Raw genomic sequence first — 24,398 nt, forward strand, 5'->3', positions numbered from 1 at the left:
ACGCACCACTTATCTGAATTTCAGTTTCCTCACTTAACGAATATATTCCCTCACTCAACTAGCAAAGAGCAAAGAAAGTAGGATGGGGCAGGTAGTGGGTAGCTGGCACTGCCATGTATCTCAGGCCAGGATCCACGGCAATCACTCTCTCTTCCCTTGTGGAGGGAGGTGGGGGTGAGAGTGAAGGCAAAGGAATTGCAACCATGCCATTCAAGCAAAAAAAAAGTGAGGGCTTTTGTGGAAAATCTCCCTAGGACCAGGATGCTTTATCTTAGGCTCCACTCTGGACAACCCATTTTCCCTTTCAACAAGGATATATAATAATATTTCCTATACCAGAATGAAAAGATTCAGCATGAAACCAGATTCATGGACAACACCAAGAAGCCACAACATTCTGTGGGAGGGAATCTCTCAGGCAGATCAGGGCAGGGCTTTTCCATGTGTCTACTCATAATCCATTCTTGAGACAGGGAGCCGGGAACTATTCCAAGCAATGGGTATGATTACAGGCAAAAGGGGCACTTAAGCAAACAGCTGTAGGTTTGCAACTTCTAAGCTTACTCCTGCCTCATTCTGGGCCACTATAATTTTTTTTTTTTTTTTTTTTGAGATATAGTCCGGCTCTGTTACCCAGGCTGGAGCGCAGTGGTATGATCATGGCTCACTGCAACATCTGCCTCCTGGGTTCAATTGACCCTCCCACCTCAGCCTCCTGAGTAATTGGGACTACAGGTGCATGCCACCATGCCTGGCTAATTTTTTGTACTTTTGGTAGAGACAGGGTTTTGTGATGTTGCCAGGCTGATCTCAAATTCCTGAGTTCAAGCAATCTGCCAGCCTCAGTCTCCCAAAGTGCTGGGATTACAGGTGTGAGCCACTGCACCTGGCCCTATAATTTTATTTGCTCCTTTGAACAAGTGCAACTTGGTTCTCACTTTCTCCAGGAGGCCAACTGTACTTGATGTGTGCAAAAGATGTATCTTGTGCATTTTAACTTTTGTTTCCTTAATAAAAATATTTTTATATATTTTAATCTAAGGTCCTTATTTTTATACTTTGTTGTGAGGTACACAGGCAACCTCAGGGATAATTTGACAGCCGCTCCTGGTCTGCACAGCAGAAATACTTTGTGTTGTTGTTTAAATTACCGCCACAAAAAAACAACTACGTGGAGTACATAGCCTATTAGACTCTCATTTTTGTCAGTAAGGGCTGGGTTTTCTGCTGCAATGTCTTCTTAAAACTCCTCCAGCTTGATAATGTTTCTTGGGATACTTGGTTTTAGTTGATTTGTCCCATGACTTGATCTCATTTTACTAGAAGATTGGACACGAGTATGAATAGGAAGGTGGTGCAGAGAGGTTAGAGCCTGGGTCAGGTGAAAGGCCTAGAGAGGAATAAGGTTAGATAAAGCTGTCTACATATGCAATAAAGGATTCCTACTCCAAGCCTCTAATCCTAGAGTACTAGACTTGCTTCACACACCAGATCTATCCTTCACTGAGATTAAACTAAATCTACCATGCACATTGAGGGGTGTGTGTGTGTCAAAGTATGAGCTGGTAGGCATAGGTTTTTTAAATGAAACGCTTGTACCCATCTGTGCTGCCCAGGAATAAATGTATGAAGCAAAGACAAAAATCCTTAATTTTTCTAGCCAGGTGTGGTGGCATGTGCCTGTAGTCTTAGCTACTCGGGAGGTTGAGTTGGGAGGATCACTGGAGTCCAGGAGTTTGAGGCTGTACTGAAACATGATCATACCACTGCACAGCAGTTTGGATGACAGAGTGAGATCCATACTCTAAAAAAAATAAATAAATAAAAAATCCTTAACTTTTGAAAATTCCGGACTTAGAGACCCAGTCCCATTACCAAGGACTCTTGTTAATACTATCTGGAGCCATTGTCCTGCATTGTTGCAGTAGTGATTGTACAGTCATAGTAGCTGAAGAGAAAGGAAGTTTCATTTACCTGCCCTATGAGCACTATAAGTTTACATTACTTTGTTCAAACAGGGCAAATAGGATGTATTGGGTGACGTGTCTCATCCTGGGTGGGAGACTAAGAAAAGGAAGATAAATCTAAGTATCTAAGTCACTCAGGAGCTTTTATATAGGTGCAAAACATGTACGTCAAAGTGACCATAAGATTGATTAATAAGAGATGGACAAATGTAGCTCGATGTTTACTGACAGAAACTAAAGCTCTGTGCAAGTCTGAATTCATGAAGAGGGAAGGACAAGGTAGGCAGAGTGTGTACCTGTCTGTTCTTTTCTTGATCCCTTCCCCATTTTCCTGAACTGCAGGAGACTGAGCTCCTTTGGGCTCTGGTGACTTTATCACTGGGATGTGTTTATTTTATGGTCAATTTGCTGTACTCAGCACTTCTTTTCTGTTGCACTATTGTAACACATGCTGTTCCTTTCCCCCCCTTTTTCTTTTTCTTCCAAGAAAATACAATGAATAAATATTTATTGGGGAAAAAAACAAAAAACAAAAAAAGATATACAATTATAAACATATGCATATCTAATAGGAGAGGCCCAAAATACATAAAACAAAAGCTGGCAGAATTGGAAGGGAGAGATTGAAAATTCAACTATAATAGTTGGAAACTTCAATTCCCTGCATTCAACAATGAATACAAAAACTAGATAGAAAATCAGCAAGGAAACAGAAAATTTGAACAAAACTACATACCAACTAGACTTAACAGACATCTATAGAACCCTCCCCAATAGCAGCAGAATACACATTCTTCTCAAGTGTACATAAAACCTTTGGCAGGATAACAATATGTTGGGCCACAAAACAGGTTTCAACACATTTTAAAAGATGAAAATAATACAATGTTCTCATAAAGAATGTTCTCTGGCCACATGGAACGACAACAAAAATAGCAGAAGAAGAAGATGGCCGAATAGGAACAGCTCCAGTCTCCAACTCCAGCGCGAGCGACACAGAAGACCGGTGATTTCTGCATTTTCAACTGAGGTACTGGGGTCATCTCACTAGGGAGTGCCGGACCACCGGTGCTGGTCAGCTGCTGCAGCCCGAACAGTGACAGCTGAAGCAGGGCGAGGCATCGCCTCACCTGGGAAGCGCAAGGGGGAAGGGAATCCCTTTTCCTAGCGAGAGGAACTGAGACACACAACACATGGAAAATCGGGTAACTCCCACCCCAATACTGCACTTTAAGCAAATGGGCACACCAGGAGAATATATCCCACACCTGGCCGGGAAGGTCCCACGGCCTCGGAGCCTCCCTCATTGCTAGCACAGCAGTCTGCGATCTAACTGCAAGGCAGCAGCGAGGCTGGGGGAGGGGCGCCCGCCACTGCTGAGGCTTAAGTAGGTAAACAGAGCCGCTGGGAAGCTCGAACTGGGTGGAGCTCACAGCAGCTCAAGGAAACCTGCCTGTCTCTGTAGACTCCACCTCTGGGGACAGGGCCCAGTTAAACAACAACAACAAAAAAAGCAGCAGAAACCTCTGCAGATGCAAACGACTCTGTCTGACAGCTTTGAAGAGATCAGTGGATCTCCCAACACAGAGGCTGAGATCTGAGAAGGGATAGACTGCCTGCTCAAGTGGGTCCCTGACCCCTGAGTAGCCTAACTGGGAGACATTCCCCACTAGGGGCAGTCTGACACCCCACACCTCACAGGGTGGAGTACACCCCTGAGAGGAGGCTTCCAAAGTAAGAATCAGACAGGTACACTCGCTGTTCAGCAATATTCTATCTTCTGCAACCTCTGCTGCTGATACCCAGGCAAACAGGGTCTGGAGTGGACCTCAAGCAATCTCCAACAGACCTGCAGCTGAGGGTCCTGACTGTTAGAAGGAAAACTATCAAACAGGAAGGACACCTATACCAAAACCCCATCAGTACGTCACCATCATCAAACACCAGAGGCAGACAAAACCACAAAGATGGGGAAAAAGCAGGGCAGAAAAGCTGGAAATTCAAAAAATAAGAGCGCATCTCCCCCTGCAAAGGAGCACAGCTCATCGCCAGCAATGGATCGAAGCTGGTCAGAGAATGACTTTGACGAGATGAGAGAAGAGGCTTCAGTCCATCAAACTTCTCAGAGCTAAAGGAGGAATTACGTAACCAATGCAAAGAAATTAAAAATCTTGAAAAAAGAGTGGAAGAATTGACAGCTAGAATAATTAATGCAGAGAAGGTCATAAACGAAATGACAGAGATGAAAACCATGACACGAGAAATACGTGACAAATGCCCAAGCTTCAGTAACCGACTCGATCAACTGGAAGAAAGAGTATCAGCGATTGAGGATCAAATGAATGAAATGAAGTGAGAAGAGAAACCAAAAGAAAAAAGAAGAAAAAGAAATGAACAAAGCCTGCAAGAAGTATGGGATTATGTAAAAAGACCAAATCTACGTCTGATTGGGGTGCCTGAAAGTGAGGGGGAAAATGGAACCAAGTTGGAAAACACTCTTCAGGATATCATACAGGAGAACTTCCCCAACCTAGTAGGGCAGGCCAACATTCAAATTCAGGAAATACAGAGAAAGCCACAAAGATACTCCTCGAGAAGAGCAAGACACATAATTGCCAGATTCACCAAAGTTGAAATGAAGGAAAAAATCTTAAGGGCAGCCAGAGAGAAAGGTCGGGTTACCCACAAAGGGAAGCCCATCAGAATAACAGCAGACCTCTCGGCAGAAACTCTACAAGCCAGAAGAGAGTGGGGGCCAATATTCAACGTTCTTAAAGAAAAGAATTTCAACCCAGAATTTCATATCCAGCCAAACTAAGTTTCATCAGTGAAGGAGAAATAAAATCCTTTACAGATAAGCAAATGCTTAGAGATTTTGTCACCACCAGGCCTGCCTTACAAGAGACCCTGAAGGAAGCCCTAAACATGGAAAGGAGCAACCGGTACCAGCCATTGCAAAAACATGCCAAAATGTAAAGACCATCAAGGCTAGGAAGAAACTGCATCAACTAATGAGCAAAATAACCAGTTAATATCATAATGGCAGGATCAAGTTCACACATAACAATATTAACCTTAAATGTTAATGGACTAAATGCTCCAATTAAAAGACACAGACTGGCAAACTGGATCAAGAGTCAAGACCCATCAGTCTGCTGTATTCAGGAGACCCATCTCACATGCAGAGACATACATAGGCTCAAAATAAAGGGATGGAGGAAGATCTACCAAGCAAATGGAGAGCAAAAAAAAGCAGGGGTTGCAATCCTAGTCTCTGATAAAACAGACTTTAAACCATCAAAGATCAAAAGAGACAAAGAAGGCCATTACATAATGGTAAAGGGATCAATTCAACAGGAAGAGCTAACTCTCCTAAATATATATGCACCCAATACAGGAGCACCCAGATTCATAAAGCAAGTCCTTAGAGACTTACAAAGAGACTTAGACTCCCATATAATAATAATGGGAAACTTCAACACTCCACTGTCAACATTAGACAGATCAACGAGACAGAAAGTTAACAAGGATATCCAGGAATTGAACTCATTTCTGCACCAAGCGGACCTAATAGACATCTATAGAACTCTCCACCCCAAATCAACAGAATATACATTCTTCTCAGCACCACATCGCACTTATTCCAAAATTGACCACATAATTGGAAGTAAAGCACTCCTCAGCAAATGTAAAAGAACAGAAATTATAACGAACTGTCTCTCAGACCACAGTGCAATCAAACTAGAACTCAGGACTAAGAAACTCAATCAAAACTGCTCAACTACATGGAAACTGAACAACCTGCTCCTGAATGACTACTGGGTACATAAAAAAATGAAAGCAGAAATAAAGATGTTCTTTGAAACCAATGAGAACAAAGATACAACATACCAGAATCTCTGGGACACATTTAAAGCAGTGTGTAGAGGGAAATTTATAGCACTAAATGCCCACAAGAGAAAGCTGGAAAGATCTAAAATTGACACTCTAACATCACAATTAAAAGAACTAGAGAGGCAAGAGCAAACACATTCAAAAGCTAGCAGAAGGCAAGAAATAACTAAGATCAGAGCAGAACTGAAGGAGATAGAGACACAAAAAACCCTCCAAAAAATCAATGAATCCAGGAGTTGGTTTTTGAAAAGATCAACAAAATTGATAGACCGCTAGCAAGACTAATAAAGAAGAAAAGAGAGAAGAATCAAATAGACGCAATAAAAAATGATAAAGGGGATATCACCACCGACCCCACAGAAATACAAACTACCATCAGAGAATACTATAAACACCTCTACGCAAATAACTAGAAAATCTAGAAGAAATGGATAATTTCCTGGACACTTACACTCTTCCAAGACTAAACCAGGAAGAAGTCGAATCCCTAAATAGACCAATAGCAGGCTCTGAAATTGAGGCAATAATAATAGCCTACCAACCAAAAAAAGTCCAGGACCAGATGGATTCACAGCTGAATTCTACCAGAGGTACAAGGAGGAGCTGGTACCATTCCTTCTGAAACTATTCCAATCAATAGAAAAAGAGGGAATCCTCCCTAACTCATTTTATGAGGCCAACATCATCCTGATACCAAAGCCTGGCAGAGACACAACAAAAAAAGAGAATTTTAGACCAATATCCCTGATGAACATCGATGCAAAAATCCTCAATAAAATACTGGCAAACCGGATTCAGCAGCACATCAAAAAGCTTATCCACCATGATCAAGTGGGCTTCATCCCTGAGATGCAAGGCTGGTTCAGCATTCGCAAATCAATAAGCGTAACCAGCATATAAACAGAACCAAAGACAAGAACCACATGATTATCTCAATAGATGCAGAAAAGGCCTTTGACAAAATTCAACAGCCCTTCATGCTAAAAACGCTCAATAAATTCGGTATTGATGGAACGTACCTCAAAATAATAAGAGCTATTTATGACAAACCCACAGCCAATATCATACTGAATGGGCAAAAACTGGAAAAATTCCCTTTGAAAACTGGCACAAGACAGGGATGCCCTCTCTCACCGCTCCTATTCAACATAGTTCTGGCTAGGGCAATCAGGCAAGAGAAAGAAATAAAGGGTATTCAGTTAGAAAAGAAGAAGTCAAATTGTCCCTGTTTGCAGATGACATGATTGTATATTTAGAAAACCCCATGTCTCAGCCCAAAATCTCCTTAAGCTGATAAGCAACTTCAGCAAAGTCTCAGGATACAAAATCAATGTGCAAAAATCACAAGCATTCTTATACACCAGTAACAGACAAACAGAGAGCCAAATCATGAATGAACTTCCATTCACAATTGCTTCAAAGAGAATAAAATACCTAGGAATCCAACTTACAAGGGATGTAAAGGACCTCTTCAAGGAGAACTACAAACCACTGCTCAGTGAAATCAAAGAGGACACAAACAAATGGAAGAACATACCATGCTCATGGATAGGAAGAATCAATATCGTGAAAATGGCCATACTGCACAAAGTTATTTATAGATTCAATGCCATCCCCATCAAGCTACCAATGAGTTTCTTCACAGAATTGGAAAAAACTGCTTTAAAGTTCATATGGAACCAAAAAAGAGCCCGCATTGCCAAGACAATCCTAAGTCAAAAGAACAAAGCTGGAGGCATCACGCTACCTGACTTCAAACTATACTACAAGGCTACAGTAACCAAAACAGCATGGTACTAGTACCAAAACAGAGATATAGACCAATGGAACAGAACAGAGCCCTCAGAAATAATACCACACATCTACAGACATCTGATCTTTGACAAACCTGAGAGAAACAAGAAATGGGGAAAGGATTCCCTATTTAATAAATGGTGCTGGGAAAACTGGCTAGCCATAAGTAGAAAGCTGAAACTGGATCCTTTCCTTACTCCTTATACAAAAATTAATTCAAGATGGATTACAGACTTAAATGTTAGACCTAATACCATAAAAACCCTAGAAGAAAACCTAGGCAATACCATTCAGGACATAGGCATGGGCAAGGACTTCATGTCTAAAACACCAAAAGCAACGGCAGCAAAAGCCAAAATTGACAAATGGGATCTAATTAAACTAAAGAGCTTCTGCACAGCAAAAGAAACTACCATCAGAGTGAATAGGCAACCTACAGAATGGGAGAACATTTTTGCAATCTACTCATCTGACAAAGGGCTGATATCCAGAACCTACAAAGAACTCAAACAAATTTACAAGAAAAAAACAAACAACCCCATCAAAAAGTGGGCAAAGGATATGAACAGACATTTCTCAAAAGAAGACATTCATACAGCCAACAGACACATGAAAAAATGCTCATCATCACTCGCCATCAGAGAAATGCAAATCAAAACCACAATGAGATACCATCTCACACCAGTTAGAATGGCAATCATTAAAAAGTCAGGAAACAACAGGTGCTGGAGAGGATGTGGAGAAATAGGAACACTTTTACACTGTTGGTGGGATTGTAAACTAGTTCAACCATTATGGAAAACAGTATGGCGATTCCTCAAGGATCTAGAACTAGATGTACCATATGACCCAGCCATCCCACTACTGGGTATATACCCAAAGGATTATAAATCATGCTGCTATAAAGACACATGCACATGTATGTTTATTGCGGCACTATTCACAATAGCAAAGACTTGGAATCAACCCAAATGTCCATCTGTGACAGACTGGATTAAGAAAATGTGGCACATATACACCATGGAATACTATGCAGCCATAAAAAAGGATGAGTTTGCATCCTTTGTAGGGACATGGATGCAGCTGGAAACTATCATTCTTAGCAAACTATCACAAGAACAGAAAACCAAACACCGCATGTTCTCACTCATAGGTGGGAACTGAACAATGAGATCACTTGGACTCGGGAAGGGGAACATCACACACTAGGGCCTATCATGGGGAGGGGGGAGGGGGGAGGGGGGAAGGATTGCATTGGGAGTTATACCTGATATAAATTACGAATTGATGGGTGCTGATGAGTTGATGGGTGCAGCACACCAACATGGCACAAGTATACATATGTAAGAAACCTGCACGTTATGCACATGTACCCTAGAACTTAAAGTATAATAATAAAAAAAAATTTAAAAAATAATAAAAAAAAAATAAAAATAGCAGACGAAAACTTAGAAAATACACAAATATGTGTAAATAAAACAATACACTGCTAAATAACCAATGGGTCAAAGGAGGAATTTTTTTAAAACTTAAAAAACACAGTAAGAACAAAATGAAACAAAACATACAAAAACTTAATGGGATGTAGTGAAAGTGGTACTCAGAGGTAAATTTATAGCTGCAAATAACTATGTTAAAAAAGAGAGCTCTCAAATCAATAACCTAAGCTTCCACTGTAAAGACACCAGAAAAAGAAAAGCAAACTAAACCCAAGGCAAGCAGAAGGAAAAAAAAAGACAAAGAGAAAACAAATTAAATGGAGAACAAAAAACAATAGAGATCAGTGATTCCAAAAGTCAGTACTTTGAGGAGATCAACAAAATTGGTAAATCTTTAGCTAGACTGATGAAGGAAGAAAAGGAGGGAAGGAGAGTGGGAGGAAGGAAGGGATGGGGAGTCAAATTATAAAATCAGGAATGAAGAAGGGAAGTTATTACTGGTCTTGCCCAAATAAAAGAAATCATAAAGGGATACAATGACCAACTACATGCCAACAAATTAGATAATCTAGATGAAACAGGCAAATTTCCAGAAACACGTAACATACCAGATTGAATTATGCGGAACTGGAAAATCTGAATAAATCAACAGCACGTAAAGACATAGAGTTAATATTCAAAAAATTTACAACAAAGAGAAGTCCAGGAGCAGGCAGTTTCACTGGCGAATTCTACTAGTGTTGTTATTGTTGTTGTTGCTGTTTTCTTGAGATGGAGTTTCACTCTTGTTGCCCAGGCTGGAGTGCAGTAGCGCAATCTCAGCTCACTGCAACTTCTGTCTCCTGGGTTCAAGCAATTCTCCTGCCTCAGCCTCCCGAGTAGCTGGGATTACAGGCATGTGCCACCACGCTAGGCTAATTTTGTGTTTTTTAGTAGAGACGGGGATTTCTCCATGTTAGTCAGGCTGGTCTCGAACTCCTGGCCTCAGGTGATCCGCTGCCTTGGCCTCCTAAAGTGCTAGGATTACAGGTGTGAGCCACTGTGCCCAGCCTTTCTGCTAATGTTTAAAGAAGTGACACCAATTTTTCTCAAACTCTCAAAAAACAGGAGGAAACACTTCCTAATTCTCTGAAGCCAGTATTATCCTGACACCAGAACATTACAGACCTAAATCCCTTATAAATATAGATGTAAAAATCCTGGCAAATTGAAATTTGCAGCAAAAAAGAATTACATGTCATACCCAAGCAGAATTTATCCAAGGAAAGCAAGGTTGGTTCAGCATACAAATATCAATCAATGTAATATATTATACTAAGAGAATAAAAGAAAAAAGCATACACGATCATCTCAATTATGCAGGAAAAGTGACAAAAATCTAACATCCTTTCATGACAAAAACACTCAATAGACTAGGAATAGAACAGAATTTTCTCAATCTGATAAAAGACATGTACGAAAAACTCAGAGCTAACATCATACTTAACAATGAAAAACTGGATTATTTCCCTCTAAGATCAAGTACAAGAAAAGGATGTCTGCTCTTGCCACTTCTACTTAACATTGTTCAGGAGATTCTGGCCAAAGAAATGAGCACAAAAAAGAAATAAAAGGCATAGATTGGAAAAGAAGTAGTAAAACTATCCCTACTTGCAGATGACCTGATCTTATATATAGAATACCCTAAATAGGGTGGGGGACTGTGGCTCACGCCTGTAATCCCAGCACTTTGGGAAGCCGAGATGGGCGGATCACCTGAGGTCAGGAGTTCGAGACCAGCTTGACCAACATGGTGAAACTCTGTCTTTACTAAAAATACAACAATTAGTTGGGCGTGGTTGCGTGCACCTGTAGTCCCAGGTACTTGGGAGGCTGAGGCAGGAGAACTGCTTGAACCCAGGAGGCAGAGGTTGCAGTGAGCCGGGATTGCGCCATTGCACTCCAGCCTGGGCAACAGAGCGAGACTCTGTCTCAAAAAACAGAAAAAGGAAAATCCCCGAATTATTAATGTTAATAAATCGGTTCAGCAAGGCAGCAGGATATATGATCCATACGTAAAAATCAGTTGTATTTCTATACATTAGCAGTGACTACTCTAAAAATGACATTATAAAGCAATTCCATTGATAATAGCTTAAAAAGAATAAAATACTTAGGAATAAATTTAATCAAAAAACTACAAGTTACATACTAAAAACTATAAAACATTATTGAAAGACATTAAGTGAGATCTAAATAAATAGAAATATATCTCACATTCATGGTTTGGATGACTTACTATTACTGTTAAGATTGCAAATTTCCCAACTGAATCTGCAAATCTGATGTAATCCTTATCAAAATTCCAGTGCCTTTTTTTTTTCCAGAAGTGGACTGATTCCAAAATTCATATGGAATTATGAAGGATACAGAATAGCCAAATCAATCTTGAAAAAGAACAACAAAGTTGGAGGACTCATACTTCCTGATTTCAAACTTCAAATTAAAATGTTTTTTGATCTTAGAAACTTACAGTAATGAAGACTGCATGGTAGTGGCATAAACACATATATATAGATAGACAAATGGAATTTATCTGGGCATTCAGAAATACATATATACATTTATGATCACTTGATTTTTAACAAAGGTGTCAAGTCTGTTCAATAAACGAAAAAATAGTCGTTTCAGCAAATGGTAGGGACTAGATGCATTTTTTTACATGTGGGTATCTGTTTACATATGGGTATAACCAGTAACTGGTTATATACATGCAAAAGAATGAATCTAGTCCCTACCCTTGAACCATGTACAAACATTAACTCAAAACGGAAGACCTAAATGAAAGAGTTAATACTATAAAACTCTTAGAAACGTAGATTAAAAACCTGTGTTTCCATGGATTACACATTTCTCGGATATGACATCAAAAGGACAATCGAAGAAAAAGTAGGTAAATTGAATCTTGAAAATATTATGCTAAATGAAAGCCAGACACAAAATTATATGACTCCATTTATACGAAATGTTCAGAAGAATATCTATAAAGACAGAAAGTAGATTAGTGATTTCCAGGGGGTGGGGGAGAGGAGGATATTGAGACTAACTGTTAATAGGTATGGGGTTTCTTTTTGGGGTGAGAGAAATGTTCTAGAATTGGAGAGATTAGGTTAGGCAATGGGAATAATCTGACTTAGAAGTGTCTTACTGTCAGGCATGGTGGCTCACACTTGTAATCCCAAGACTTTGGCAGGCCGAGATGGGCGGATTGCTTGAGCTTGGGAGTTTGAGACCAGCCTGGACAACACGGTGAAACTAAAAAAAAAAAAAAAAACAAAAAATTAGCTGGGCATAGAGGCCCGTGCCTGTAGTCCCAGCTACCCAGAAGGCTGAGGAGACGACTGCTTGAGCCCAGAAGGTTGAGGCTGCAGTGAGCTGTGATCACACCACTGTACTCCAGCCTGAGCAACAGAGTGAGACCCTGTCTCGGAAAAAAAAAAAAAAAAGTTGTCTTACTAATAGTAATGGAGTACTTCTGACTGGGTATCTATATATAAATCGGCAAACCTCCCCAACAAAACCTGCACCACTACTCCTCTGGCAGGACGCCTATTGAGCTGGCCTTGGTAAGAAGTATGCTCTTCTCTTCCCAACTATAGCATCTTCCATTCTCTCTCTGAAGTGGCCAGAAAAAGACTGGGTCAAGCTGGCTTGGTATACAGCCAGGTAGTCAGTTGTCCATATAAATTCATCTGGACTGCCACTGGCAACAGTTTGTAATATATAATTCATCTTCATTCCTTAAAATCCATCTAGGAACAACGGTTGGAGAGTAACAACTCAAGCAGCCCAAATACTGTAGATGATTATAAATTGGAACTTTCTTCAGCTCCTTACAACACCCAACAACCTGTGAGGTTCAGCAAATTGTGGTACTGGCAGTATACATTCTGCATATTAAAGGAAGAACACAGGGTATGGTCCATATCTCTGCTTGCCCCATTAGAGGAGGTGTATTACTCTGTTTTCATGCTGCTGATAAAGACATACCCGAGACTGGGAAGAAAAAGAGGTTTAATTGCACTTACAGTTCCACATGGCTGGGAAGCCCTCTGAATCATGGCAGGAGGCAAAAGACACTTCTTACATGGCAGTGGCAAGAGAAAATCAGCAAGATGCAAAAGTGGAAACTCCTGATAAAACCATCAGGTCTAGTGAGCCCTACTCACTACCACAAGGACAGCATGGGGGAAACCGCCCCCATGATCCAAATTATCTCCCACCAGGTCCCTCCCACAACACGTGGGAATTACGGGAGTACAATTTAAGATGAGATTTGGGTGAAGACACAGCCAAACCATATCAAGAGACATAAGAAAATGGCATTTGAGCCTTGCCCAAACATCATGAAGCATTAATCTCCACAAAGATCTGTAGCTGCATTAGGACCACTGGGAGTTAGGAGTTCCAAATATCTCTGGATATGGCCACTGCTTAGGACAAACAGGCTCCACTTCAACCAACTGGCATATAAGTGCCATCTCTTTCCCTTAGAAACCAGTCTTCCTCCTTCAGCAACATATTGGTAAGGCAAAATGACCACAAAGTTACTACTAGTTCCACTATAGCTTCACAACAATTAAGTACTCCTAAAATTGTAGGTATATATTTTGAATGTCCAATTTCCTTTTGCATGGGCTAAGGCAGCCTCAATGGGGTCATGGGCCACGTGGGTATATAACTGGGAGCTAAGTTGCTTCAGGGCTAAGTTGTTACTAGAGTAGATGAAGTGTGTATGTAGCCATGGAGAGAAGCCCAGACTTAACACTAGAACAGAACAAAAGCTGTTAGCTCTAAGATGCAAATATAGAGCTTCAAACATATGATAAGGCAAGAGGAAAAAGCTGAAAATACCAGAAACTGGTCAGGAAATAGAAAGGCCCAAGCTAGTACACTAGGAACCTCCTTCAGGCAGATGTGGTCATGTGGTACCAAGTTAAATCAATCAGTACTACTAAATCAGTTGGTACAAGCTTAAATCAATTTAAGTTCTGTTGAAAGGTACAGGACTGGGCCAAACATAACAATGTATTTTTCTAATACAGGATATCAGCTGTGGCACTGGCTACCTTGACACATCTTCATCTGAAGAAAAAATACATAGAAAGCCTGCTATGATGACAATTTACTTCATGAAGAGAATGGGTTCTGAAACAGTCATTCTTTTCCATTTAAACAAAGTTACCATCTCCCAAAGAACAGCTTTGGGGCAGGAAAGAACAGTATTTCATTTCAAGCTGGACTACTCATCTACCAAAATACCATTCTGACCAAAGAAACAGATGCAGAATTATAGTCACAGCTGCATTCTGCACAGAACAAGTTGGATAATGGTATTCTAAATTGCTAATTATACTGTTAATGATTTTTTTAGTGTCATTGCTGTACTTTGCCACCTTTGTTTAAAAATTTTTAAAAAGCATGTAGCAAGTTTTCTAAATGGTAAATTTCTGTTTTGTTAAATACCAGTGAGTCTTCCAAAGAAAAATTCCATATAAAACCCATTTATTGAAATGGCATTCATATGTGAATTTGGAGGAGCCTATTTATTGACTAGCTATTTGTTTTAATTTACTTTCTCACCAATTTACCTGCATTTAAGATTACTGAGGTCGTAAGTATCTCAGTATTAGTGTTTCTATCTAGATCCATAGTTAGTATGAAAAAATAATAAACTAACATATGTCATGATATACTGGCACTGGGAATGTGCTACAACTCAATTTACAAAAAGTAATGGCAACAGTACAATTTAATTTTCATTGTGATAACCGTGGTGCAATTTATTACAGTGTTAGTATTATGTTGTTTAATCCATGCCAGCATAGCTGAGGAAGGTAATTACCTTTTTGATATAAAAATGCTAATGTTTTCATTTCATTTTAGCAGATTATAGTATGCAGATTAAAAGTACTGTCATTGTCCTATATTATTTCTTGTACATTTAAGTGGCAGACTATTTTTTTCCACAAATGGTGAATTAATTTCTACTAAATTATTTCATTAAGGTTTTTAAATAATTAATTTGCTTCTTAACTAAATACCTCAAGCTGGCCAGAAACTTCCACATATTAGATTTACAAAAACTAAAACATCTTACATGCAGAAAATGGTGTACCAATCACATTACATCACATCGTGTCTTGATAATTTTAATATTTAACAAGGTAAATCAGTAGTTAAAAACTGAAAACCAATCTTATGCGATGACTAACTTTTAAGCAAATACTTACATTTTCTTCTAACAGATCATCCAATTTCAGTGATCTTTTAACACTACAAACAAAAAATTTAAAGAAATTTTAGATTTGACATGCTTTATTTAAAGTAGCCCAATAATTAAGGGAAAGATATATAAACGAAGATTCTAAGTTAGTTCTGCCAACCCATTTTTATATTATTTATTAAAGCAGAATACCATATGAAGAAAGCAATTATTTCTGATGACAGGTTTGATTCTAATTGCATATCTCTAAATGGGATCATAATTAAATATTTAAATGAGTTACTTAAAAAAATATATGCAGTTATATATACAAGGACTACCGCACAATTTAAACATCGGTCATATTATAAAAGGTCTTATAAAAGTTAGTATGTTTGTCTGCTTTAAAATACCACTATTACAATATCATATATAAAAGCAAAATAATTTATACACTTTCAGTGGAGATGTTGAAAGTATAGTACAGGCCGGGCGCGGTGGCTCAAGCCTGTAATCCCAGCACTTTGGGAGGCCGAGACGGGCGGATCACGAGGTCAGGAGATCGAGACCATCCTGGCTAATACGGTGAAACCCTGTCTCTACTTAAAAATACAAAAAACTAGCCGGGCAACGAGGCGGGCGCCTGTAGTCCAGCTGCTCGGGAGGCTGAGGCAGGAGAATGGCGTAAACCCGGGAGGCGGAGCTTGCAGTGAGCTGAGATCCGGCCACTGCACTCCAGCCTGGGTGGCAGAGCAAGACTCCGTCTCAAAAAAAAAAAAAAAAAAAAAAAAAAAAAAAAAAAAGAAAGAAAGTATAGTACAGAAACAGTGCACTAGGTGTTAAAGGTATGAGCATGGTGAAAAAAGTTTTGCACATTATTCTAGCTTTAAACATGATTCAGTGCAACCAGACTATGACTTAACTGAGGAACAGATGCTCTATGTCTTTATAAGTCCCCAATCCATAAGAAACTATTTTTTGTTTCCTTCACTAAACTGATTCAGGAATATGCCAGGCTCTCTGTGTGCAAAATCTGTTCTGCTAAACTGGATGCCCAGATGTTGGTGACAATGCTTAGAAAGGGAAGCGGAATATTTATAATACTTTATTTCATACAGCTGTCTTCTAAAGAGCAGTCATCAACATTTTATTGAATGCAGACTAAATGTTCAAAGGAGAAAAAGGTCAATATAAATTAAAACTAGTTTTCTCAGTGACAAATGCAGTGTTAAAAGTATTTTCTTGATTCTTGAGAAATAGAATTAAAATATTAAAGAATTAAGAGCATAAAGCAAAAAGATTGTACTATATTGTATTACAGAAATCCCCCAAAAGTTTGTATTGATCTTAGAAAATGACTATTCATACATAACTATTGATTTACAAAGGACAGGAATAAGAAAAAATAGAAGGGATGGTCAATCTAAGAAAATCATTGAACAGTAAATATTAAGTACAAAAACTTAATCTATCTAAAAGGAGATTATTTTGCTACTATATCCCCATTAGCCTATCACAACATTATTTCTTGAGATTAAACTGGTTTAAAGAATTATTTATGCTTTTAGAAATCCACTTAATATCAATTTAATCTGCTTTCCCAATGAGTCAAGAAGAAAACAGAGGTACAAACAAATTAAAATGCAGATAATTTTTTAAAATTTATATTTAGCTTTGGAATACGTATTGCCGTATTTGGGTATGTAAGATGTTCTGGTATTTATAACACTTCAAAAATAGAAATTAGGCCAGGCGTGGTGGCTCACGCCTGTAATCCCAGCACTTTGGAAGGCTGAGGTGGGTGGGTCACCTGACGTCAGGAGTTCGAGAACACCCTAACATGGTGAAACACCGTCTGTACTAAAAATACAAAATAATTAGCCTGGTGTGGTGGTGCACGCCTGTAATCCCAGCTACTCCCAAGGCTGAGGCAGGAGAATCGCTTGAACCAGAGAGGCAGAGGTTGCAGTGAACCAAAATCGTGCCATTGCATTCCAGACTGGGCAACAGGAGCAAAACTGTCTCAAAAAAAAAAAAAAAAAGAAATTAAAAAACTAAAGTTAAACAGTACAGCATTTCTTATCCTTTGTTTCTAAACGCTATTAAGATGCAATACTATATTTTAGGAGACAAATTCCATCCTGCTATTAACTGTTCAAAATATTGCTTTATTATCAATGGTAATTCTTAGAGAAAGTAACTATATGTTTGCTTTTAAAAAGTTTACAGATTAGGCCCCAGGCTGATCTAAAAAACCCAAGGAAATAAGTAAAAAATAGAAAACAAGAAAGTAAGCTGAGTTAAAACAGGCTGTCATCTCCCACTTTATGTTTGGTGACAATCTAAAAATATTATTTATTGAGGGTAGTGTAGTATTAAGAAAATTCAGACATCTAATAACCAAAAGTTATAATACTTAAAAGAATCCTTAAAAGATATAATAGACAAGACTAGAAGAAATCTAAGAAATCACTTAGTTCAGCCAATAGGGAAAATAGTTTGTGCAACTTGCCTACTGTCACACATCTTGAGGGAGAGAAACTCAGATCTCAGGTCTTGTGCATAATAAATCTTTATTGAGCTGAGGGGAAGGGAATTAAAGAAGGGGAAAGAAGAGCAAACCCACTACAGAGTTTATGACCATCTATTCTTAACATTTATTTACAACTGGGCCCAACCACTCTTTTACAACTAACAGAATCATAAGAATATACTAAATTGATTAGTTTACTGTTAGTAGGAATAGAGGAGACGGATGAAACACATGAAGGAAAAATAGGTAAAATTTGATTAGATATATGGGATATTTTCCTAAAATATTTACTTTTTTGTTACCAGTATTAGCTAACAAAAGTGGTATCTTTCTGGTAGTTCTGTAAAGTTGTAAAGCAGCTCCTGTGGCTACTATCTGGGTTTAAAAAAGTGGGCACACAAAATTGGACAAGGACTTGAATATACATTTCTCCAAAGAGATATACTAATGACCAATAAGCACATGAAAAGATGCTCAACATCTCTAATCATTAGGGAAATGCAAATCAGAACCACAATGAAATATTACTTCACAACCTATTAGGATGGCTACTATTAAAAAAAAAAAAGTGTTGGTGAGGATGTAGAGAAACCAGAATCCCTGTGCACTGCTGGTGGGAATGTAAAATGGTTCAGCAGCTATGGAAAACAGTATGGCAGTTCCTCAAAGAATTAAAAATAGAATTACCATATGATTCCATGATTCCACTTCCAAAAATAATTGAAAGCTGGGACACAAACAGATATTTGTACACCAATGTTTACAGCAGCATTGCTCACAATAGCCAAAAGGTAGAAAAGCAACCCAAATATCTACTGACAGATGAACGATACGCAAAATGTGATATATACATAAAACAAAACCTTATTCAGCTTTAAAAACAAGAAATGAAATTTGACATGTGCTACAACATGGATGAACCTTGAAGACATTATGCTAAGTAAAATAAGCCAGTCAAAAAGGACAAATATTGTATGATTCCAAACATAGGAGAGTAGTCAAATTCATGAAGACAAAAAATAGAATGGTGGTTGCAGGGGCTAGAAGGAGTGAGGAATGGGAAATTACTGTTTAATGGATACAGAGTTTCAGTTTTACAAGATGAAAAAAATTCTAGAGATTAATGGTGGTGATGGTTGCACAACAAGGTAAACATTCTTAATGTCACTGAACTGGACACCTAAAAAATGATTGAAATAGTAAATTTTGTTATGTATAATTTAGCACAATTTTAAAATAGATAATTTTTTTAAAGGATATCTATCTATTATGTCCTAATTACCTCCCTCTTACACGTAACATCTCTGTGGGTGACTTCTAACTTCCAACTTACCCAAATTTCCACCTATGCTCATAATTTACAAGTTATATTCGATTTCTAGGTATACTAGGTTTAGATTCACTGGGATCAAAATTCTGGTTGCTACCAGAATTACTGCTGTTGAGAATTTTAAAAAATACAGAACATTTGACATGCAATTTTACATATAGAGAGAGTAACTATGTTTGTATAATTATATTATTCTCTAAGACTGTCCTCCTGTTTTTTATTTAGCTTAACACATGGTAGTATCCTGAATAGGATTATCTGGTTCATCAGAACAGAACAAGTAGATGAGTTTTATTATACAATGTTATTGACTAACATAAGTTACAATATTAAAGACATTATTCTAGGAAAAAAAACCCTATCATTTGATTCCTAATAAAAAACCAGGAATGACCCTCAGAAGATCACAAAATTGTATGATTTGAGGTTCTCTTATAGAACTTTTAAAACATTAGTTTAAATACAATTTTGAATAGCAGGACTGAGGGGAGGAATGGGGGGGGTACAGAATAAGCTTAGTAAAGCAGTTAAGACTCAGGGAGCCTTCATACTATGCCAAATTCTTCCCTAAGGTTGGGCAAATCACATAATCTCACTAAGCTTCATAAACTTGACAATAACACTGGCCTGTAAAGTAGTAAGAAATTTCTGAGTGGAAGATAAAAATATCACTGAGTATTTCAGTGCTTCCATTTACTCCACACTATAATAGAGATGATAATATTGCCAGCTACAACTTCACAGGAGTGGTTAGAGGATTACTGAGTATGCTTGTGAGATTCTTAGAAATCCTTTGATGAAAGGCAATGGCCAAATTCACATCCCATGTGACTCCTTAAATGTAAACTGAGATATGTGAAATGATTTATTTTCCATTCTATGTATGGGAATGAGCAAAGAAGGGAGAAGAATCTATTATCCTTTCTGCATTCTCCTTTTCATTCAAGCCTATGCTTTTTGTGTTCAAATTAATAACAGTAATAGCCACTAATACTGTTATTAATCATTCATTTAGATGCTTTCATATTGACCATACTGTTATTAAGTACTGTCACATACATACATATAAAGGAAGGACATAAGTATGTCCTTTGAGAGAGTCTCTATTGAAAGCACTCAGGTCTACCAGAATTAAAAATGGTAGATGGGTGATAGACATTTTTCTGTACAAATTTTATTTCACAACATAAACATAATAACAAAAAACTAACAATGATACCTACCACACCTTTGAGACTCCAACAGAATCATCTCTAAGAAGTTTCTACTGACACTTTTTGTCCTGTTTGCACTAGGGAAGCTTCAACTCTACTTAACAGCACTTGTGCATGACCCTCTCACCAAACTTATGTTGAAACTATTCATGTTTGTTTTTCTTCCCTAGACTAAGATATTTATATCATTAGCACCGTGTCTACTAACCGGTAGGTTACAAGTTCTAAAAATGCTTGAACTAGCTCTTCCATTAAAGTTAAAACTCCTAGATAGCACGGTTATCTATTAATATCTGAATCCCCAAAGCCTGATACAGTGATTGGCATACAAGTGTTATATAAATTAATGATTTGTTTAATTAATTGCATTTATTTTTTAGTTCGAAACACCAATCTCAAATTCAAGAATATATTTAGTTTCTTCAATTTTCTATAGTGCTCCAATTTTGTGGACTTAAATAATTTTGGTTTAAAATTCCTAGATAAGACTTTTATTTTTTTTAAAGCTATTCCCATCAACCATATTTAAGTTTAAATACAGAGCCTGGTGCAGTGGGTTTCACCTATAATCCCAACACTTTGGGAGCCTGAGGTGGGTGGATCCCTTGAGACCAGGAGTTCGAGACTAGCCTGGGCAACATAGGGAGATCCCAACTCCACAAAAAAATACAAAAAAATTAGGCAAGTGTGGTGGTGCGTGCCTGTGGTCCCATGACTTGGGAGGATGAGGAGCGAGGATCACTTGAGTCCAGAAGGTCAAGGCTGCAATGAACCATGATAAGGCCATTGTACTCCCAGCCTGGGCTACAGAGCAAAACCCTGTTTAAGAAAAAAAAAAAAAGAAAAAAAAAGTTCCCAAACAATATCATCTGAACACAGTCTTATCTCTAAGGTAGTCCTTTATGTTGATTTGTATCCTACCAGTTCTGACAAAAAAAACAAAACAAAAAAACTAAGCCGTGTTTCTTCAACTATTGCCTCTCCTTCATTCTACCTTTCTGAGACTCTATTAAGAAATAATTTTAGACTTTCTTATTCTTTCACATCTCTAAACTCCTCTTTCATTTCCTTGTTCTCTAAGCTGCCTTTGGGCAATTTCTTCAGATTTATCTTCAAATTCTCTAATTCCTTACTCAGCTGTGCCTAATCTACTGTGTAAACCATTAATTTTTTAAAACAATTCACAATACGTTTTGGAGTAACTTTTAATTTTTCTACAATTATAAACTTTAAAAAAGTTCCAAGAATAAAAATTCTTGTTATCATTTACCCAGATTTACCACTTGCTTACATTTTGTCTCATGTGCTTTATCATTCTGTCTATACACATATATATATGTTTATTATATATGCTTATGCTTCTAACCATTGAGAACTTGGAAACACAGTACACTCTTACTCATAAATATCTCCACATGCTTTGCTAAGAACAATTTCATTGATACAATAATCAAAATGAAAAAATTATCATCAATACATTATTATAATAAGCAGTCTGTAGTCATATTTTATCACTTGTTCTAATAATGTCCTTTATAGCAAATTTCCACCCAAGTCTAGGATCCAGTCCTGGATCACTCATTGCATTTGGCTGTCTCCCTCTAGAACAGTTTCTCAACCTTTTGTTTTCCTTAACCCGGACATTTTTCAAGACTGCAGACCATTTTTATTTTTATAGACTATCCCTCAATTTGGGCCTATCTGATATTTCCCCATGATTAGGTTATGCATATATGGCATAAATATCACAGAAGTGATGTTGCATCCTTGTGAGAGGATAACTTGAGGCACTTGATCTTGATGTATTGTAATATCAGTGATATAAATTTTGACCATTAAGATATTATCTTCCAGTTTTCTCCAATGTAGTAAATAAGAAATCTTATAAAAAGCCACTAATGATTGTTCCTTTTATATTTATTAGTTATCATTATATTTCAAGAAAAGACTTTCTGTTCTCCTTCCTTTATTCATTTATATCACTACAATGTTACAGATTTTTGTGTTAGCCAATGGATTTTAAGCCATTCCTATCATTATTTATTTTGATGTTTAACTGTCCCAAATTTGGCAATGGGACCATTCTCCCCTTTCACCCCAGCTCCTGTTTAACCTATGTACCCATAACGCTTTGAGCACTTCCTAACTTTCCAGCACACGCAAAAAAATTTTCTCTGCATCAGCTTTGAAATCAGCTTTTTCTCCAATGAGATCTAGCTCTTTTTAGTGGACAATGGTATTTAGACACCAAAATCTGGGCACTAAATATGTTCACTGTTATTTATGTCATTGCTTATAGTCTCTCTCAGAGGACAGAGCTGGAACACACATCACACACACAAAAACATTTCTATCTACCTCTATCTTTAATGTGTATATTTTTTAAAACTATGATTTCATATTGACATCTCCAGTGCCAAGTCAACAAATTTGAAATTCCTCCATCCAAAGGTGAGAAACTGGCTCCCATCACCCACAATACACTTACGCATTTGACCAAGCCTAGAACACATAAAAACCAGTTTCAGAAGTGCTAACATATACTACTATGGAAAGCAAATCTCTTACTCAAGTTCAATATTTGCCTAATATTTTTAATGTAAAATTTACATATAGCAAGCAGCACAAATATTAAGTGTATAGATGCGAGTTTTAACAAATGTGTACTATATCCCTGAAACTCACATCCGTATCAAGATATGGAATATTTGAATCATATGAGGAGGGTACCTCAGGCTCCCTCCAAGTCCATCACCTATACCATGCACAACTACTTTTCTAATTTCTTCCAACACAAATTACTTTTGCCTATTCTAGAATTTCATATAAATAGAACCGTACAGTATGTACTTGCGTCTATTTTCTCTGCTCAGCATAACTGTGAGATTCACCCAGGTTGTTGCACATCAGTAGATCATTTGTTTTTAATTAATATTCTATCTTAATAAACCATTTATTTGTTTTCCTGTTGATGGACACTTGGTTTTAGTTTTTAGCCATTATGAGTAAAGCTTCCAAGAACACCTTTTACAAGGTTTTTTGTGTTGTTTCCCTTAGCTATATTGCATTCAGTTTTCTTGGATAAATAAATACCTAGAAGTAAAAGTGCTAGATCATTGGGTAGGTGAATGTTTATTTAATTTCATAAGAAACTGCCAAAATGTCTAACATGTTATGGTTCATTTGTATATCTTCTTTTATTAACTATTGGTTCAAATCTTTGGGCCATTATTTAAATAACATTTTTATCTTTCTACTGTTGATTAGTAAGAGTTCTTTATTTTCCTAAATATAAATCCTTTGTCTGATATATATCTGTTAAATACTTTTTCCCAGTTGTTTGAAAATTTACTTTTTTTGGCTGGGTGCAGTGGCTCACGCCTGTAATCTCATCACTTTGGGAGGCCAAGGTGGGCAGATCACAAGGTCAAGAGATTGAGACCATCCTGGTCAACATCGTGAAACCCTGTCCCTGCTAAAAATACAAAAATTAGCTGGGTGTGGTGGTGCACACCTGCAGTCCCAGCTACGTGGGAGGCTGAGACAGGAGAATCACTTGAACCCAGGAGGCAGAGGTTGCAGTGAGCCAAGATCGTGCCACTGCACTCCTGCCTGGCGACAGAGCGAGACTCCATCTCAAAAAAAAAAAAAAGAAAAACACAAAACTTACTTTTTTAAATGTTATCTCTTGATGAGCAAAAGTTTAAAATGTAGGTGAAGTGTAATTTATCATTTTTTTCTTTTATAATTATTGCTTTCTGAGTCTTGCCTGAAATTTTATCTACTTCAGATTGTAACAATATTCTCGAATATTTTCCTCCAGAAACTTTACTTTTTACATTTAGGACTAAAATGTATCTCAAATTAATTTTTGTATGTAGTATAAGGTGAAGGTCAAGGTGTTTTGTTTTTTTCCCCACTGGGTATGCCAGCACCACTTGGGAAGAAAATCTTCTCTTATCCCCACTGAACTGCTTTGGTAC

The 24,398-nt window shown here is 37.7% G+C and overlaps 1 protein-coding gene across 8 annotated transcripts in view; it reads right to left on the bottom strand.

The window, feature by feature from the left end:
• The window catches only part of ITGB3BP (integrin subunit beta 3 binding protein), an 80,641-nt gene that overhangs the window by 47,875 nt on the left and 8,368 nt on the right, over positions 1 to 24,398 (bottom strand). For all 8 annotated transcript variants that reach the window (XM_033225139.1, XM_033225144.1, XM_033225145.1 and 5 more), the window contains exon 2: positions 15,367 to 15,409. In XM_033225139.1, coding sequence (XP_033081030.1) covers positions 15,367 to 15,409 — 43 coding nt within the window. The remainder of the gene's footprint in view (positions 1 to 15,366; positions 15,410 to 24,398) is intronic.

Source organism: Trachypithecus francoisi, unplaced genomic scaffold (assembly GCF_009764315.1).
Source record: "Trachypithecus francoisi isolate TF-2019V2 unplaced genomic scaffold, Tfra_2.0 Lachesis_group12, whole genome shotgun sequence".
NCBI classification, from domain to species: domain Eukaryota; kingdom Metazoa; phylum Chordata; class Mammalia; order Primates; family Cercopithecidae; genus Trachypithecus; species Trachypithecus francoisi.